Source organism: Odontesthes bonariensis, chromosome 22 (genome assembly GCF_027942865.1).
Source record: "Odontesthes bonariensis isolate fOdoBon6 chromosome 22, fOdoBon6.hap1, whole genome shotgun sequence".
Taxonomy (NCBI): domain Eukaryota; kingdom Metazoa; phylum Chordata; class Actinopteri; order Atheriniformes; family Atherinopsidae; genus Odontesthes; species Odontesthes bonariensis.
The window spans coordinates 10,927,242-10,948,381 of NC_134527.1; the positions used below are offsets into that span (position 1 = coordinate 10,927,242).

At 39.8% G+C, this 21,140-nt stretch overlaps 1 protein-coding gene across 1 annotated transcript in view; it reads right to left on the reverse strand.

Annotated features, from left to right (window-relative positions):
* Positions 1 to 18,784, reverse strand: part of trabd2a (TraB domain containing 2A) — a 62,653-nt gene extending 43,869 nt beyond the window's left edge. The window contains exons 1-3 of the mRNA XM_075456095.1: positions 18,695 to 18,784; positions 17,668 to 18,187; positions 15,999 to 16,559 (exon numbers count right to left, since the gene is read on the reverse strand). Coding sequence (XP_075312210.1) covers positions 15,999 to 16,559; positions 17,668 to 17,772 — 666 coding nt within the window. The 5' untranslated portion in view covers positions 17,773 to 18,187; positions 18,695 to 18,784. The remainder of the gene's footprint in view (positions 1 to 15,998; positions 16,560 to 17,667; positions 18,188 to 18,694) is intronic.
* Between the last annotated feature and the right edge of the window lie 2,356 nt (positions 18,785 to 21,140).

The window sequence follows — 21,140 nt, forward strand, 5'->3', positions numbered from 1 at the left end:
TTAAGACAGCTGTAGAGTATCAGGAACACTGATGAAGATCAAAGCCTTCCACAAGGTGGACTGCATCTTAGTAAGAAAAGAACAAGAGTGCACCAGGACACGGAACCGGATCTCCAAGGTAAGAACTCCAGGCATGCTGGATATCTGTCTTTGTTTTAGTCAGTCTGATTAACTTTGCGCAACATTCAGCTTGAGAAATCTGCGATTGTTTGTAATTCAGGGTGTAGTCTGAAATGTTTCTCTCCCAAAAAAGAATTCAGAAACAATCAAATTTCACAGGATGAACCGCTGGTGAATCTGGCATTGACGAGTCAGTGTGGGGTAGGTGCTTGCCAGAAGCTTGTTGAGCTTGTATTCCATGAAAAGTTTGCAATTTAGAGGAACAAGGGGACAATATTGGTTGTCAGCTTTTACTTAAATGTGTTTTGTCCAACAGAAGAGACCGCATGTGGACGGAACACAGCGAACAAGCTACAATAGTTTATTTGGCTTTATTTTTGCATTTTTCGGCTCCAGCACTGTCTGTTGAGGTCCAGCCTCTGGGGAGGATTCATCACTCTATCAGATCTGTTGCCACTGATTTTCAGTCCACTTCTTGTGTCATTTGGCATAGCTCGGCCTTTTCAACCCGTTTCCCTTCCTTATGAATGGCTTTTTTTGACAACCACCTTTTCATGGAGACCATTTCTGATGAGACGTTGTTCAGTGAACAGCAGATGAATCAGCTGAAGGGTCGCATGTATTTCTCGGGTCCTGTGACGCCTGTTTGCTGGATTTTATTTTTTCCTTTGGCCTGCCGCTTCATCTTTTGTCCTCCATTTGCCTGGCTGCCTCACATTTCTTAAGGATACAGTGCACACCATGTGCAGATGTGACGAATTTTTGGTTCATAATAATAACAACAATAACAGCCCTTTTATAACCTTGTTGATGCAAAAATACAATTTTAAGTGAATCAAACTGGGTTATCTTTGGCATTTTTTTGTAGATGCAACTAATGAAATGGAAACCTATTATGTATTTTTGTGTCAGGCTGCTAGTCACAAAGTGCCTAAAGATACGATTTAGAATTGGCTCTTTACTGTGTTACCTGTAATGTAACATCCCTTGAGTTAGGTGCCTTTTTATGCTTGGATTATTTGTAGATCACCGTCCTAATAAATAAAAAAATAAATTTCTAATTCTTTACATTTACATCTTTACATTTTTCTATGAAAATGTCAAGTACAAGGACTGTACTGAAATGAGTGGAAAAGCAGCCAATGTGCAAAGTAAAACTCTGAAAGATCTTCATAAAGCCTGGAACTAGAACTGTCTCAAGAACTGTTCAAAGGATTATAATAAATTCTGGCTTCTTGGAAGCAAAATATAAAGAAATCAGGGGTGGCTGAAAGATTTTGAGGTACTGCATTTGTGTTTTAGTTTCCATTTGCTATTTTTTTGAAGCCAGTAAAATATCTTACATATCTAAGTCTTTACTGAAGACTCAGTCTATTGTTATTTAGACAGTGAACACAGCTCCATTAGTCTTGTACAACTTCTCAAGCTGCACATTCCCTTGGTGGCCGACCTACCTAATATTTAGCTAAACTAATTAGTACAATATTTTACTGTTTGACACCTGATCTGAGAAGTTATAAAGTAAAGTACCGGATCGACAAATCATTCTGGAAGTGCAAAGCATCGCCCCAGTAAATGTGAATGGCAGGCGAGACCGTTGAAGCCTCCAACACAGATGTGTGATTCCTGCCTCACAGGTGAGCAATGACTTGAATGTCAGCAGGCCAGTTCGCAGTATAGGTTGAAATTCTTGTTGATGAACAAAGTGACTATTCATTACACCACTGTAATGTGTGAAGATATGCAAAAGCATCAAGACACATGCCTGTCTGATTCTGGGTCAAGTCAAAACATCTGTGGAGACGAGCGCGGTTCACAAAACCCTCCTGTATGGTGCTCACCTGCGAAATTCCAATAAAGCCACAAAAATGTGGACTGGAGCTCGACAGACACAAGTGGATTTATGGTCACGTTGGCTCAAAAACGATGCGGTCCTGACCACAACTCACCTCTATGTAGGTTTAAAGTACAAGTTCAATTTCAATAGCATCTACTGGACATAGTATGAAATCTTTTTTTAGCTGCTCTTTTATTCATCTGGACAGTTTTATCAACAACATGGAATAAAGCCTGACACGTATTTCCACCTGATAAAAGGCCAAAGAGACAACTTGAAAAGGAAGTACATGCTAGACAAGGTGAACTCGGAGAAATATATGAATCACCTGGGATCTTTTTTTTTAACGCAAATATCAAATGAATTTTATTCCAAATTAAAAAAGTGGCTTCTGCGCAAAACCTGTCAACACTGCTGGGAAGCAGAAACTATTAATCCTCTGTGTTGGAGCTTGTGGACAGGTTTGGCCTTGTATTGCTCGGCTGAAGTCCAGCAGGGTTTGGCTCACTTCTACAAGCGGTGGAGTAGCTGGATTAAATCCAGACCAGCCACAGATCTCACCAGCGTACAGACAGCATTAGCAAACCAGGCACAGTTTTTTAGAAGTCGTGTCAGACAACGAGAGGGTAATGTTTGATTTGCATCTTTATCTCTTATTAATTGGAATTTCAATACATTTTCAGCAATCACATGCATAGGAATAAATGAGAATTTCCAATGTGAATAAAATTCCTAGTTCAAATTTAGATACTGGCTTCATGTGTATCATTTTAGATATTAATTAAAAAAGTACTATCTTTGTAGTTTTCCCCTTCTAAAAAGAAGCATAAAGCAGCGGACTGCTGATATGTTGCCACATAAGAAGAAGATCAAGAATTAGAATATCAGTTTTCATGACCATACAGCTATCATGTCTATGACAGCATGTGGCCAGTGGGTTCCTTGCGAGATATTAATAGCAGAAAATTCTTTCACCTCAAAGCATGACTGTGCAAGCCCAGTTTACTCTTAGAGGAAAAGTTAAGTGTTAGGTCAGAGTGGGTGCCCTCTAATTCACATAATATGACATTATGAAAACTTTGTGGTTGAGCTACTACAGTGAAACTACAGCTGACTCAGTGTCCCTACATTGCATCATGAAATATTGATTCAAATTTCAACAGGGGCGAAAGGGAATACATGTAAAAAGTTGTTTTCATGCTGCTGCTGAGAGTTATTTTTAAGTGAATGCTTAAAAACAAGTTAAATTTGGATGCAGCAGAAATGAACGTAGAGATGTTGAAGCCTGTGTGAAAATAGGCTCATGTTTTAATAGGATACAATTTATCACACGTCTGAATGAAGTTTTAACTGAAATTTGCAGTGTCTGTATGCAACATAGGACACAAATGGTGGATTAAAACGGAATCGTTCTTTTCCCATCACTGGCCCACAAAACGTTTTTATCTACAACTGAGGTTGTATTTTTTTCAATACGAAAGTACAATTACTCTAAAATGAGTACGTATTGTATTTCTTCATTTGTATTCGCCACATGCTAATTCAGTACTGATTGGTAGTAGCTTAGTAAAAACAACGACCCTACCGCAATCACATTCAACTGCCTGCAATTAACTTACACAACAATACAGGGGTATGATTGGCCCCTAACAAATTGAAACTAGCCCTGTGGTGACTCCTAGAGCTCTCACGTAGACATACAGCTACATTACATTAGCTTTAACTATAGGAAAGAAGGCTGTAAACAAGCGTTAAGTACATTAGTAGTTGCTGCTGAGCTTCTCTTATTTAAATCAGGGTGGTGGTAATGTGGGACAGTAGAAGACGTTTTCAGTGTTTCCTCCTGAGCTGTGTATACTCGGCAAGGTTTCATAATCAGATGCTGGACCAGTGCATGGAAACTGTCGGCTAAAATAAGCAGTGGCAAAGATATCTGCTGCTTCATCTCTAACTACATTCAGGGTTTTTTTTTTCCACTGGTCTCCATTTAGTTACTATACAATAATCCCTGGAGAATACCAGGTAAGCCATAAATCAATTATAATGAACCTACTTAACCTCCAAGTGTTAGCATGTAAATACTAGCCAAATAAAATATTCAAGTGACTTGGATTTCTTGTAATCAGAAGGATTCTGATTGGCAAAATACCACTGAGGTTGTTTTTATTTAGCTGTGAAGATGAACTTTTGTTTAGTTGCTAGTTCAGGCCATAATAAAAGCAAGTTTTTTTTTCTTTTTTAAAGTAAAGATTACGTAGTTTATTAGATTTCTACAACTGCAAGATGAGTACAATTCAAATAAAACTGATCCCAGCAACACGCTTCGGAGGAGTCAAGCCAGGGGAAACAAAGGACTGAAGAGGTTGTGTATGATGTTTGGTCAACACTTGGTTGTTAACAAGTAAATGCTAACTACATAACCGGGAAAGTGACATGGCGACGCACAAAAATAATTTAGTCAGACTGTCACGATCCATATATTTTTTGTGTTTTTCTGGTTAGTCTGTTTAGTTTCCTATCAGTTTAGCCTTGCCATTTCCTCACCTTTCCTCAGTTCCCTCCTGCCAGTTGTCAGCTCCACTACCTAATTAATTATCCTCAGCTGTACCCACTCACTAATCTACTCTCCCCACATTATTTAGTATTTAGTCTCCCAGTTCTTTTCAGTCAGTGTCAGATCCTCCGTCAAACTACCCATGATTTTCCCCGTCTATAAGGTTCAGCGTCCTTGTTTTTGTACAGTTAAGTTTTTGTTGTTTCTTCTTTAGGTGTTGTTATTTGTCTAGTTTAGTTTTGTGGTTCTCCAGCATTGGCTGTGATTTTCATTTATATTATAATAAACCCTTTAAGTTTTCTCCTGGCTCCTGTCCCGTGTCTGCATCTGGGTCCTTCATCTCCATTGCCAAACCGTGACAAAGACATAAAGTTGAAAAAATCCAAATTGCAAGAAATATAGAGATTTCATGATCTATAGTATGCAATGTCATATAAGCAATTCAGAGAAATTTGATAATAAAGGTACCATCAACAATAGCTTGGACGATAATATCCTTCAATGTCGAAGTTCACATGGGGGGAATTAGCATATTTGTGTAGGCACCATCAATCCTAAACTTTATATACAGATCGTGGAGCAACATGTTACCATCCAGATGCTTTCTTTATTACAGGAAGACAAAGCCAAAACATTTTGTATGAATTACAGCCGCATGGCTCTGCAGTGAGAGAGTAAATAAAACACAAGAAAGGTGGTCCAAAATTGTTGTGCCTCTGCATATAGATCATTTCACTGACATCAGATCATCTCCTGACTTCCCAAATGTTTACAAAGTATCAATAAACAAACTGAATAAAAGAATTGTCTGTGACAATTACTGACATCTATTGGTCAAACTGGAGGTGGCACCACCATTTGAGATGGCCACCAGCAACATATTGCATCTGTATTGGTAGGCTATGGCTGTGTTCGAAACCGCCTACTACATACTACATACTACATACTTGAAAACGGCATACTCATCTATCTGACAGTATGCAGATTGTTTACACACAGTGCACTTCACTCCTGCCCGAGCCGAAATCAGCCGGCCTGAAAAGCTGATTTCGCTTAAGCTATAAACTCTGTAAATATATAACTTTAGCAACATTTGAAACATTTTCAGACGAGAAAATAGTCATTTAGACCCCCAAGGTGTTGAAAATCTGACAAAATACCAGCTATTTACAAATTTTTTCCCACGAATTCGGCGCTAAAGCTAGCCGCAGTGAGCAACGCACTTCCGGTTATGCCGTTTTGACTGCTCTCGTCCCGTTAACGGAATTTGACCGTTCAAATGGCGATGGGCAACGTCACGTTACGTTGCATCTTGGGTAGTTTGAGTGTGACAAGTAACCTCATGATGAATACTCAACATTTCGGTGAATCTAGTATGCATCTAGTGTACATCCGGGAACTTGAAAAAGTATGACTAGTAGGAATAGTAGGAGAAGTAGGCGGTTTCGAACACAGCCTATATCACCTGTTGAGGAGAAAATATACAAACCTCTGTGTGTCCGCCTTTGCCTATTCCAAAATACCTTCTCCCCCTCATGTTTTCATTTCAACGATAGGGTAGACTTGCATGCCGTTGCCTGTTCGTGCATTACTTAATAAGTAGAATCCTCCTTCTCTTAAATCTGTACCCCTAACATCCACAGATTCCTACGCTTTCAAATTCGCTCTCAACAGAGCTCATCTTCTATGTGCTTTTTTATGACAGTAATCTCCCTTAATGGACTTACTCTGCTAACAGATATAAATGGTTCAATTTATGGAGAAAAAAAACATAATAATTCATGTAGCATATTGATTTAAAAACTAATAAAAATATTATTTTCAATGACATCTTTTTATGGCTCTCTCTTGTTGTTACAAAGTGTAACTTTAAAAGTTGAGTTGATCCATTAAAAAGGCCTCAGTCGCAACTTTTCTGACACGTTGCCAGCATCAAATATGATCGCGTTTTTAGCATTTAATGTTATATCTGTACTAATTTAACTTAAACATAGTGTTTTTCAATTATTATTTAGAAAGCATTGCTTTTATAAATGTACATTTCCCACAGTAGCCCAACTTTTTAGATTCTTCACACATTTCTGCAGTTTTATAGAAATGTGCTAAAGCCTGTTTATTATAGTTGAGAATATCCTTTATGTTTTGGAATGTTTTCTTTCGCACCTTTGTGCTTTTTAAAGCCTTTCATACTAAGTACAGTGTGTACTTTGAAGTATCTATCATTTGTGTGAGCACAGCACGAAGTTAGTACTATAGGCCAAGCACACATTTTCATGACCTGGTGTTAAGTCAAAGAGACAAGCTATTAAATCCCTTTTTGAGCTGCAGAAGCTTGTGTTACACAACCAGGAAAACCCTGCGGCAGTCTCTACAAGTCAAACCCTACTCCGAGGGAGAGTATTACTGTGTACTTTCAAGGATCTAAGCTCTTTTTCTTGGCACACAGTTGGCACCATCCAGTGGTATCCGATTCCTCTTTCAATCAAATATACTTGAAAAACAAAACGATGCAAAATGTTGGACTTAGACAGGAATGGAAAATCTAATTTGTGAAATTATTCTACCTCAATAGAATGGAAAGCAGCAAAGAAAAGTGCTTAATTGTAAAATGTAAAAAAAAAAAAGTTTTTTTAAATGTAAGAAAGCTCTAATAATGCCCAACAAAGGTTGATACCGATATACAGATGACTTGGTTTCTCATTCACAACTTAAATTAGCTGATTTAAAATTTTGAGCCAGTATATTGATCATCTCAGCCATGAAGTTCATGAGATATAATCTTGGTATATTTTTCAGTGACAGATGGCACACATCACCTTCTTATCTCACTGGAAGATTAAATTCAATCGTTCAAAACAAACTCATTGTCGTTTGTGCACGTCAAAAGTAAAAACAGAAAACAAATCAGACTGATGCTTTGCTTTTTTTCTGTTAAATAGTGCTTTCTTTTTGATGACCTTTTTGAAGACAGACTTCAATTTCCGCTTATAAAGCTTTCGGGAGGGGGGAAAGAGGGGGTTTGAAAGTGAGAGGAACTCCACATATTTGTCTCCGGTGTCATGTATCCAGACAGATGGACAGATAATGTCTGAGGAAATGCCAGACATCTAATATGGGTCTGTTTGGTCAACAGCAAGGAGGAAATCAAGCACCTCACCATGACACAAGAGCAGGAACTAAAAGGAAGTCATGAGGACCTGATGGAAATTCAATCATAGAGCTGTACATGCACATCAACGTATACATACTCATACACATATAAATCCTTATTCATACCCTGCCATGAAGTCTTGCAAACAGGCAGAGAAGTGCACATGTGCATGGAAAAGTTCCACCCACACACACACACACACACACACACAAACAATAATAAACATCAATTGTATGAACAGATACACACCAGACAAATACGCCCCGTGCTGTAATTGCACATGGAAAATTTACTCCCTCTGATCAAAGCAGAGTGAAAATGATTTCATAAACAATCTAGGGACGAAATCCCTGAGCATAGCTCACAAGATTAGAAATAACTTCCTACAAAATAAGGCGTGAGCTAGACATCTGTGTGCTTATGGTAAAACATTGTATTTAAGAATAAATCACGACACTTAATCTACTACACATCTTGTTTTTCTTTTTTTGAAAAAGAAAAGACACATTTCCTGGTAATCTCATATAATGACATTTCTGTGGCATTACTGTTTCATTAGTCACAAAAAATGTCCACATGATTCATAATATGTCCAAAAATACCAAAACAACATCCTTTAAAGTCAGGATGATTCTTTGGCTGGGCATCAAACTCCTACTTGAAGAAACCTTTAATGACCCTAATAAATTCAAGAGCAGGTTAAGATTTATAGCTGCTCGTGTCATTTCTTTGGCTTCGTGGTGTGCAAGTATAATGTCATCACTGCAGGCCATTCCGCTCTGATGCTCACTCATTGGACCACATGGCCACATTTCTTTCCAGTGAGACAAATAAGATCTAATCAGATTTGCTGTATGTTTATTACTGTGTAACACTCGCTTAATGCCAGCATAATTATGTTCTCTCCATTACAAACACACAGAAACACACACACAAACACCTAGATCCAAACATGAGAAAGACTAATACTATTTTAACTGTCACAAAGTTGGTAAATAGTTTGTCTCTTTTAGAAAATTAGATAATGAAGACCATTCTCACATCTTTTAATGAATATGAAACATGGGAAACTATGGTGTCGTGTTAAAGGGACAGGCAGCAGAATTTAACTAATCAAAATATCATATCAGATCGAAGGGTGATCTGACTTCAAAAAGCCCAACTTGCAATGGTAGCCATTGCATGCCACCCATTCGCAAGCAGAGGCCAGCTCTGAGGGATGGGAAAATGACTAAAGGCCCGGGCTTGTGGCAGTCACCTGGTCCTAGGGTTGAATCAGGCAATCTTTGTGGTAACTAATGGCGCGTTTCCACTAGCTCGCTTCGGCTCGGCTCGGCTCGGCGCGCTATTGCGTGTTTCCACTAGAACACAGTACCTGCAACCAGGTAGACTTTTGGTATCACCTCAGCCCTGGTTCCAAGCGAGCCGAAGCGTTGCTAAAACGTGACGTCAGCCGACTGCCTTCCACTGATTGGCCGATGAGTGTCATCACTTTTCAATACGTCTGGCGGCCAGGAGTCTTCTCTGGCTCTCTTCTCTTGCCTTCTGTGCGACAAAAAGCCACAGGGTGAGCAGCAACACGAGCGCCTCGATGTCCTCCATGCTGTCCTCCTCATATGTTGTTGTTGTTGTTGTTCTGGTCGCGCAGCCGGGTTACGACGACCCCGCCCACGTCGAGGAGGCACGAAGTGATACTCGGTTGTAAATGGAAACACAACCGAACCGAGCCGTGCCGAGCTAGTGGAAATGCGTCATAAGTGGTATCCCCTGTTGTTGGACTATCAATGCTGCTGTGTCACAAATTTGTGATTATTGTGACATTTCTGAGGCAAACCACAATGTTCCTGGTATACACAGCACATTCTGTAAATAAATATTCTTTGTTCCATTGACCGTTCACTGAAATAGCCTAGCAGACCTGCATCATTGCATGGTCCAAATCAAAACCTACCATTTTTAGCATGTCAGATGCTGCCCCACAGGATGCTTTTTTCACCTGCAGTAATTCAGTTAAAAGAAATACTTAAGATGCAGTTAAGAAAAACCAAAGGGGAATGCAGTATGAGATAAAAGACCTGTTGGAGCAGCAGTCTGAATTTGATGAGCCAGACTAAGCCAGCCCATAAGCCCTTTTTAACCAAATACCATCATGTACTTGGTAAAAACGTTTTTGTTACGAGACGATACAACAGTGTTAGTGCTAATTGTGAACAAAGCCAAGCTAGCTGTTTCCAAATCTTTTCAGTCTTTGTGCTAAGCTAAAGAGCTAATATTTTTCCTGATTTTATTTCTTGTGCTTCATGCATTCCTTTTTAACTGAGCGACAGGTAGCAAGCGCTGCCTATGCTAGGCAGAAAAATATTGATGGCTAAACTGTCTGCAACGGTAATTTTCTGTGTTAATGTGCATAATCAACAAGCTTTATGGCAGCATCAGTTCTTTCCAAGTAGTGATACAGGATGAGCTGCCTGTTAATATGTGACCTCTCTGATAGTGACCGATGTAAACAGACATTTTTTCCACAAATCTGATGATTCAAGAGCCAATCCAATCTTAGAATTTACATGCTCAAGCCAGGAGAGATTTGCCTTTTTTTCTGTAATTGAAAGCAGCCCTCATTCTCTGAAGGCAGAAAATATTTCTGGACCCAGAGATTAAGATGACTTGTACAGAAAAAGAAAAAAAAACTCTATTAGAAGCTTTTAATTCCAAATCTCGGAAAGTGCTAAGTTAAGTTTATGGATACTGAAGAGCAGGAACAAAGAAATCATAATTTGGTCAAAATCATCAGTGCTTTTGAGCCTGGTTAATGTTCTCTGTCACATAAGGCAAAAGTTATATTTGTCTTTGGTTGGTGAAATAGCTCCTTGATATTTTAGGCTTAGAAAGAGGTACACCAAAGAGACCAGAGAGAGAAGAGAACCAAAAGTGTAACATGAACTGAATTGCTCCATCAAAAGAGAAAACAACATTATTCAGAGTCTGACATCTTTGCATTTCTCTAATGTCATAAATGTGGGTTTTGTTTGGATTTCATCAGACCTTGCATTGTGTAAGCCTGCAGATCCAGAGCTCTGTAGCTTGTCAGTTCAAGTCAAAAGAAAATACTGCAACTGGGGTTTCGAGGTTGTCAAACAGAGGTAACGTCATGATACCTTTAATGGAGATGGAGTCACCCCTTTCCGTCCGTAATGGCTCTTCTACTGATCTCAGTCTGCATCTCAACTCTCCCTTGTTCTTCTGGTCATGAATGAACTAAATGGGCTTCAAACATTCCTGCTCTCATAGACGTATACTGAGACCTGCATTCATCACGTCGCCATGCACCATTACTCCCAGTGATGGGAGGAAAGAAACAACACTTTCATTAGCAGGTCTGCGCCGCTGATGTGTGGAATGTCCCGTGGGTTTCCAACAACAGCGACACAGAAAGCGGGCCTTCATGCAGCTATTGTTGTCTTCGAAAAGCTCACTTAGTGTAATGGGCAAGGCTGAGCCCGCTCTTCAAAAGACTAGGGGCACTGTGCAAGAATAAGAGCAGTCATGCTTAGCCAGATTAGAGATCGGACAAAAGAAAGTATAATTCTATGTGGTTTGATAATAATGAGCTAAAAGGGCTTAATTTGTATTGACAAGCAACTCCGAAAAATGAACACATCGCTTGTATTAAAAAGAAATTGGACTGCTTTTTTTTCTTTAAACCTATTAAGTTATGCAAATGTTTGGCAGTTTAAAACAGCCATACTGAGCCAAGTAGCAATATTCCAGATAATTTTCCCTCATTAGACACTAGTCTGAGAATGATTACAGTCGAAACCATGACAAAAAGACATCCAGGTTAAGGAATTCACTAAATTGGTGGTCAATAAGGGCTCTCTAGCAATTACTGAAACTTTCCCAATTAGACAATTTGCAAAAGCCTGCTACAAATAGAGTCAAACGCAGCATCTGATCTTAAAAAATACAAAAAACTAAAAATGCTTTCCTGGGGTGAAACACTCAAATGAAACATAAAAGCTTATCCAACTTCTCTATAACTAACTCAGGACTGAATTTTAGTACAATTCCAGAGGAGCCACTGATGGAAATCAGAAATAAAGACCCAGCTTGGCTAATGGTGCATTCTGTACAAAGGCTTTGTTTTGATATTTCCCTGAATGTCTGGGCTGTTGGAGGTAAGCAAGCAGGCAGGCAGGGTGCCATTCTGGGTTTGCCCTTAACGAGCACGAGGAGAGAACTTTTCACTGCTGCAGTACATCAAATATTTTCATTTTGCTCGAAGATCTGTTTTGTGCCAGATAGAAATGGCCAGTGAAAACATTACAGAGACTATTACAAAGCATAAATGCGCCCCACTATGTGGAGCATGATTAAACATCTTTTTCAGTCAAGAATGGCGACTGAGGCGGCAGCATTGTTTCATCAAGCGTGTCTCTCACTCATCACACTCTGTCTGGACATCTTACAGTTGAGTTGAGCTAAAAGGCTTTAAATGGAACTGGCCTTTTCAACTGCAAGACAAAACTGTGAGAAAAAGGTCTGCTGCAATATTAGGACGGCAGGGTGAAGGCGTCTGTCGAGCTGCTGGTGATAAGATTGAAATTGAGTGTGAAAGTTTTGGAGTGCCAGGCAGCGTGCTGTTTTGGTGAAATGTCGGGATAGGGGTTGTTTATGGGACAGTAGAGTTCATTGTTGAGCTTTGTGAGGGCTTTGCAGACTTAATTCAGTGATTATGGAAGGTTTGCTATCTTTACAAATCTGTTGGCAAACCCAACTCCAGTCTCCAGCATTCAGTCACAACAATAACCTGTGCCGAAACAACAACAAGTCAGCAAATCTTGAAAAACAGACTGACAGGATCATTTATAAATAATTGTGGGATTATACCATCTTCTTTAGATAATAAATAACAGGCACCAAGACATTTATAATAAAAAAAAGGTACTTAAAGCTAAAAGAAAAAAAAGGAAAATCATCATTGACCCAGTTGAAGACAACAGGAATGATGACTGCACTTCTGCCTTTGCGTCTGCACAGAAATTATTTGCACGATTACAAGAGAATGCTTGTTAGATGAAGGCTGATTCTGATGAAGAGTGTCATCCAACATCTTCGTTACCAGAGCAAAATGTCAACATTTATTTTTTTTATTTTGGTAGGCTGCATTTTAATGCCATAGCAATATCTTTTTCATTAATCGAAACCAAGATGTCCTGGTGCCTAAACCTCACCAAACAGTGAGTGGCCAGGTTTCCGTACTGTTTCTGATTCGTATTTAGAAGATATGAAGAAGAAAAGGTGAATGAAAATGTTTGAAATGTTTTATTTGTTTTTAATCCACTAAAGCCCACTTTAGAAGGTTTCCTCTGTTTTGAAGAATAACTAAAGCCCATTACCGGGAACAAAAACAATTATGCTAATTATATCTGAGCTGGCAAACATTGAAACAACATGACTCACCAGCTGTTTCTGCCCTGAGCTGGCAAACAAAAAAACACACATGCCTGACCACCATCTTCCCAGACAGGACATAATATCCCATATATTCCCGGAGATCGAAGTAAATCCTGAAGAGGCGCTTTCACCATTTTCCTCTCATGGATGTCCACCATTGTTGTTGTTGTTTTGTTCCTCCTTATAATCTGTTCTCTGGAAATAACAACTACTTATTTTACTGAAAGCACTGGCGACGTAGCCTATACAGCCTCTATGGTGACATATGCTACCTAGTTCATTCAGTTTAAACGAGTTAATTAAAATGTGTCTGATTAGTTTTCCTTTGGTGCGGCCTCTTAAAAGGCCTTTTCAGATTTGCTTCAAAAGTGAAAAAAAAAACTAAAAATAATAAAAGAAACCCAGAGAAGAAAAAAAACAGAGGGTCTCAAATGATGGTCACAGGCTGAATGGTGTGAAAAATACCAATGGTCTCACAACAGCACAGCTTAAGTCCATTGCAACCCCTCAAACCAACCTTAACATGTTTGCTGGTTAATGGGGCACAAACATGTGCGCATTGCAGGTGCATTGGTTGGGATTCTGGTTTTTTGTATTTTCTAGAAAAGCAACAATGCAACATCTTACTCTGTCAAATTACAAAACAAAAAAAAAAAAAAAAGAAATTCTTGCACCAGGTCAACCTAGCTACCTCCTCTAAATTAGAGAAAACAGCCCATACTCGTTGTCGTCTTACAGTGTGTTTGCTAAAACTTAAAAGCTGTCTCTGAAAACATGATTTCTATTCAAATGCCTTTGCAAACATATTGAGAAAAAAATTATTTCAATTATAATATTGTAATTAATAATTACATTATAGGGACTATTTAATTGTTGATATCCTCAACTATTGTGACTCGTAAAAATGCTGGTTTTTCAAGGGTCCAGCAAGGCCTGCTTTAAAACAACACCATTCAAAGCTTCTGGGCATTAGGCTAAATGGTCATGGGTAACACCTTTAACTCCTGAACAACATGAGCAGAAATTCCTCGATAACATGTAACATGATTTTATAGCAACTGCTGCACTGATACGAGTTTGTAATGCCGAAAAGGTCGCCAAGGGACACAGAGAAACAGACAGACAGACAGGTAGACAAGGAGACTTAAGCGTGCTCATCCGAGAAACAAGGCTCCTCTTTATGTGGTTTCAGACGTGAGTCATTAGATTCCATTTTTTCTTTAATAACGTGTGGAAGCAATAATCCACATGTTTGAACAGCTGATTAGCAACACCACACAGCTCCCCGTTTGACTAAGTTGTAGGAAAAAGAGGAAAAGAAGCCAAAAAAAAAAGTGTTATTGCAGCTATTGCTTATTGCACACTTAATATTAAGTGTATATTAGTATTATATGTATATAAGTGTATATACACTCAACACTTAATATATAAAAAGTGAATTAATATACAGTACTTGGTCTTTGTCATTTGAAAAGGGCAGCCATATCTTTTGGGGAATTTGGACATGTTGAACTTTGTTAGCACATCATCTGGCATCCACATGCTGTAGATGTCATTCAGACAAGTAATCAGGGTACATCGCCAGGATGAGAAAATCCATAGTGATTACAAACACAATAAATTTTGCTCCCAGTTGCAGACTGATACAGGTGCTCATTATTTCTATATTTAATCTGTTGAGCATCCACGTAGGTCTGGATATGTGCAAACTGACACGAAGCTGATTCTGCACATTATTTCAATTTCTTGCGGAAAGAACCTTTCAGTGCTTTTTTTTTCAGTCTAATTGAGGCCTAATGTTCTGGAAATTGCATTGCAACGATTCGTAACAGGACAACACATGTTCACGCTCAATCAGTCATGTTTCGCTTGAAAACTTTTGAAATCTTACAAAAGTTTACTGCAAGCCGCCGAGTGAACATGAACACTGTCACACACATCAATCTCATACACTTAGATATCGCATTCTGTTTTCACTTTGCATTTAAATGATTGCGTCTAAGGTTAGCTAACCGCGAACGTCACTGTTAAAACATCTGGATTCATAATAAAAAGGCCTCCCACTGCCTTGACATTCATATGCTTAATTCTGATGCTCATCCAAAAGGTGGCCACAGTAGCAGCAGCAGCTAAATGCATTATTTGTTCAACAAAGAAAAGAGCACCAAAAGAAAAAGTGAATAAACTCTTATAATACAGTAAAACATAATGTGGATTGATCACATCTGGCTGATACTCAGCCTCCTTAATCAATCATCTTGAGAAGCAATTGAATCAAACTGTTGAATTCTGGAGAACTCACACATGTTAATAATTTGAAATAAGATATAAAGAGTACATGTTGTTGCTCTGTGTTGTTAATTATCACTTAATATTTTAATTTTATTATGATTAATGATCTAGAGGAAGGCCCGAGGGCTGAAATTTTAGTCTAACTGAGTTAAAGCGAACTTCGTGCGGAGCCTTTTCTCTTATCGGTTTCCAGTGATCAGAAGCTGACAACAACCTTTGGCGCGCAACACTTGCCAAATATCGAACTTGGAATGGAACAGGGGAGTATCAAAAAGCAATGCTTGAGATTAACCTGTACCAGTCCGAGGTTTGGAAACACCATCTCAGTCAGAATGAACAGGTAACTTATAGTATCCATCGAGCCAGCAGCCACAAAAAGCTCCATGCTGTGTCTCCTCACAACCACAATGTCTGGACAAAAAAAAGTTTTAAACCTTTTCTTTTATCCAGCCTTTAGATTTCGGTGACATAAACTAAAATAATCTGGATATGACAACAATCGTGACTGGGACAGCAAACGCTGCTCGGACAATTAAATGGAAAAAAAACGTGTCCTCCTCAAGCTTGACCTCCAAATGTTTCAAACTCACCTGGGAGAAGTTGAGCCCGTTTAGTGGATGGCATTGTTCTTCCACCTTCTCGACTGCCCCCGTTCTCTTCCTCATCCTCTCGGCCTCCTGGGCCAGGTACAGGTCCAGCACCGGCACCCCTCGCGTCTTAATGTCTGCCTCAGTTAACGAGTTGACCATCAGCATCACCCAAACAGGTCGCTTCCTCTCCCAGTTCCCTGCGATGGCATTGAAGAGGTAGTCCGCATAGAGACCCTTTCCCCTCTGATCCGGAGTCATCCATGATGGCATCATGAGTTTTACATACTCAAGGTGTCTTTTGAGTCTCCTGTAGATGTCTCTGGGTAGGACGTCCTGTAGGTTCTCACCTTGTGGAAGCAGCTGGCAGCTGGTCAGGGCTGAGATGGTGTAAGGGTCGGTCAAGTCCAGCTCAAAGTACACGATGTTACTCTCCTGGAAGGCCTGCTTGGAATTTTCAGGGATGAAGTCCCAGACACGCGTGTAGGGAACGTGGATTGTACCATAGAAATATGACGGGGGATCGCGTTTGATCGTCCACAGGAAGGAGTTTAGGTCATTTTGCTGGGGAGAAGAACAACAATATCAGTTATGATAGAACATACAATAATACAATAAATGCTCAAAATTATGGGCACAAAATGAGACCTTCAAACGATTAGTTTTCTTCTTTCCACAGCCCTAAACCCACACATATTGAGATTTCAATTATATAAAAGAAAAAACTTAACATCCCAACATTTTAACAGCTGGAATCTGCCAGCAAGTCCTGATAATTATTTGTTGTAATTTACTGCCACTTAATTCATTCTTTAGGCACTTGAGCACCAAATAACCACAACTTAAAAACACATGAAAGGCATGTAAGAGAGAGGAAGCGGCTGGATTTACAGTTACTTTACAACCAACACTGGGCCCGTCTGACACCAACCACCTCTTTGTCTGTATAACAGTATTTGTTAGACTGCTAACAGACAGATAATTACTTATTAACAGGCCACTTAGAATCCAAGTGTCAAACAAACAAAACACATGTCAGTAATTGTCAGGTTATGGGCTGTTGCCCAGAACTTTTTGCTCTCCAGTTGTTGCTGGACCTGACCTTAAATAGCCTTTGTGACACGTTTAAATAAAATGAATCAAAGAAGGGACTGATAGATAATCAATATAGGGGGAGGTAAGAAATGCCATTGCAAAATGTGGTAAGCCTTGAGTTGAAGGTTTTTTTTCCTTGAATCTGTACGGCATGTTACACAATGCCAACACAATACCAAAATGAAGTGCTCTTAAAATAAATTGGTCTATTAATCGGCAGAGGATTAATCATAATTCCTATTTGTTTCTTTGGGATTTGAACTGCATTCTCCCATCATATTTAAATGAAGAAAATTGAAAAAAAAAAATGTGATAATGAGAATAAAAGCGAAATGCACGAAACAGAAGTAACAGAAAAGAAGTAAGAAAAACGTCCTCAAGCTAATTGTATCATAAGAATATATTTCAGTAAGTGTTCCTGCGGGAGAGATGGGCAGAATGTCATATTGCAAAAAGGGAGCAAATTGCACTTTGAGGCTCACTCGCTGACACAAAATTTCATGAAGTACTTCAAACATATAAAAATGCATAAAATAGAAAGCAATCACTCGCTGACAGTTGCTTTTAAATGACTTACTTTCCTGTTTAACTCGCAGTTGGCAGAGTCCTTCAGCCTCCACTGGTCTGCCCGGACCAGCAGTATGAGACAGGACTGTATGAATGCGCCCAAAGTGCCCCGCATCGTAGCTCTTTCCAAACTCCAAACTCTACACCACTGCCTGTGTTTGCTTCACCCTCGCGTGTTTGCAACAATTCCCCAGAAAGCATGGATGGCGAGTCCTATTTCCACAGCTCCGGCTCCATGCGGTCGCGTAAAATGAGCTGACAAGTATCCGACAAACCGCCGGACAGGGTCATGTTGACTGGAGCCTCCCGCACTCAGACCTGCTGCTTCACGTGTGTTTGAGGGAGGGAGAGGTGGTCACTGGGGTTTTACACGGGGTCACATCATCCTCTCACAGCTGGCCGGGCCGTTTTCACCACTCTCCCTGCGCGTTAACGCCTCCCTTTCACGACGATTTGCCCAGATCTGCGAGAGTGGAATCCAAAAGTTTGCCACCGAGATTGATCCGACGGGGGCCACGTCGCGTCAGCACCTACAGCCAAAAGAAACACCAAATAAAAGTCAGGAGGACGCCGTGAGCGGTGTTCCCGGTGTTCCGTTGGTGACTTTCAGCCAGGTGAAGGTGACAAACTGCACCGGGGAGTCGCACTATGCAGAGAAAAGTTTTTAAAACCCAACTTCTCTGCGGTTTGCTGCGCGTGTCTGCCAAGTCGGCACCGTTTGTGAGTCTCTGCGTATATGGATAAGTGTGTGAGAGAATGTGTGTGTGTGTGTGGTGTGTTAGAGTGAGAGAACATGGGCAACACCAACACCACCTACCCCCCTGGTTTGCCTGCTAAACCCCACCACCAGCAGCCCCCTCTCTTACACAGGCGCGCGCACAGCAGCAATCTGCTAAAGATCACCTTGCCCGTCTCCATCCATGTTCTTAATGTCAATCAACAGAACGTGCAGACCTTAAAAGTTTACAGAACCGAAATTTATCGTCTACATTTTTTTGGTTTAACATTCGCCTTAATTCAATTAACGCTGTCATTACATTGACTATTCTGATGGGGGTCTCTTGGCGTCGCTCTGCAGGAGGGCCGAGGACGATCAGATATGCCAGCGGAGATCCTGAGGATACATTATCATGCCCTCGCCGCTAATGCCTTACAAACTGCGGTCGTTTGCATGTGAAAAGCTGCAATAACACAGCTTTACAGTGGCTGTCTGAGGCACAGACACAGAACTCCACCTTTTTAATGAGTAATCAGCAGCTTTGGCATGCTGACTCATTTTATGGTTTGGACCCCAGCCTGCCCTCAGGTCACACCTCTTGTGGCCCTTAATCAAACGCATGCTTTCACGATAGGGCATGGAATGTAAATGTTCTGCACGCAGGCCCAGTAGATTGTTTTCGAAAATAAAAATTCAGTGCAGATTAAAATGTTGGGTTGCACTCTGTGTCTGACCTGGAATGGAATTTTCATCTGGAGGCCAACCTTTGTGCCCTTTTCTTGCTCCTCCGTGCGGACAAAGTCCTGGTCCACAAGAGGCCAGCGAGTACACATGTAGGTGCTGTCAGACGTCTGAGTAAACACTAAACGATTTGTTGATGCAAAGAGTGACTTCAGGATCTATTTTTTGCCGAAGCTACTGTGTTTACAGACAGATAAGACCGACTGGAAAAGTTAGGACTGTCTGGCATGGTAACTGGTCCCAACAGCAGCCTGAGATGAGCTCACGGCTCACGAACTTTAAAAGTGATACTGTATCAATTTATTGGCATTTCAATCTTTTTGCAAACCAGGCTAGAGGAGGACATAGCCAATCCATCAGAAATTATCATAGAAAGGGGAATAAACGCAAACATTTAGGCTTCAGAATTGTAAATATGCACTTTATAGACTAAGATCACTGTTTTTGATAATCTATTTGGATTATTAACTCCTGTTTGTCATGTAGACAAATCCAACCACGTCAAGGCCTGTTAGAGCTCCTCCTAGTGGACACAATTATTTCTGCAACAATTATTCACCTCCAACTTGTCTCAGTGGAAGCTACAAGACAGTGTTTTCTTCTTATTGAGAAACCAGAGAGCTTAAAGAAAGAGTGACAGACTTAAAGGCGAGAGACAGACAAGAAGAATAGAAGCTAATAGACATAAGTCACAGAGATAGAGGCTAAGTAAACACCTTGTCATCAGTGGATCTGCCTCACTGGTTTTAAAAACTGCCCTCAGGGGCAGATGATGATCGCTCCACAGGTGTTAGGGATGGCAAAACCAGCTGAGAATTTACTCTGTTCGCCTTCATCCAAAGTATAAAGAATATTCATGCCAAAAAAAACAAAATAAAGTTTGCCTGATGATGCCTGATAGGTGAATAGTTCAATGAATTTTTCATTTATAGAACCAGTATAAAATTCTCTGCATTGAGGAGTAAGAAAGATTACAACCACCCTCAGCTAAAAGGCTTTGAAAAGGTATTCCCAGCCGTTTTCTTCCTGCTTTGTTATTTTATGACCTGGAATTTAAATGCATTTAAATTGTAATTAATCAATACAACACGGCCACCACTTTATACAAAGTCCCACTTTGCCACAATTTCAGCATCAAGTCTCTTGGGGGAAGTCTCTATAAGCTTGGCAAATCTTTGCATATGATTGGGGTGAAAGATGAACCCTTTGTCCTATTATGAGTTCGGTTGGATTGGTTTAGATTTTAATTAACTGGTTTATAATGATGAGGATTAGAATACATTGGATTAAGTTGAATTATACTTAAATTACTGTATTATTATTATTTGGATTCAATAGGATCCTAATCATATTTAATTGGACTGTATCTAATTAGACTCATATTAAAACTTGTTTATTTTCTCTTTAAGGTGTCTTGAGATAATTTTTATGATAATTTAGTTTTTATGAATAAATCAAATCCTATCGAATTCACTAGAAGACTGAAACAGATTTTACTTCAGAATTTGCCTGTGTTTTGCACAATTTCCCATTCCACAAGTCCAACATGATGCTGCCACCACCGTGCTTCGCTGTGAAGATGGTGTTTTGGAATGATGAGAGGTGTAAGGTTCTGCACTACACACTGTGTTTTCCTCAATGGCCAATTCATGCTCAATTTGTCTCACATCTGAGCAGAATACCTTCTTCCACATGTTTGGGAAATCTTCCATGTGGCTTTTGGTGAATTCCAAATGTGCTTGATTGTTTAATTTTCCACAAACAGTAACTATTTCCTCTGGGCATGCTTCTATAATGTCCAGGTTTGTGGAGTTTACAGCTTAAATTGGGCCTATGAAAAAGTCCACTTTCTACCACATAGCTTTGCAGACTCTTACCTTTGGTCTCTTTGTCTCTGATATATGCCCTTCTTGCCTTATCCGTGTGTTTTGGTGTTCCAACTTCACTTTGTTTGGTGTCATATTCTTTATATTCATAGTCTTTAATGGTGTTGAGATAGTCTAACTTTTTTATATATTTTTTTT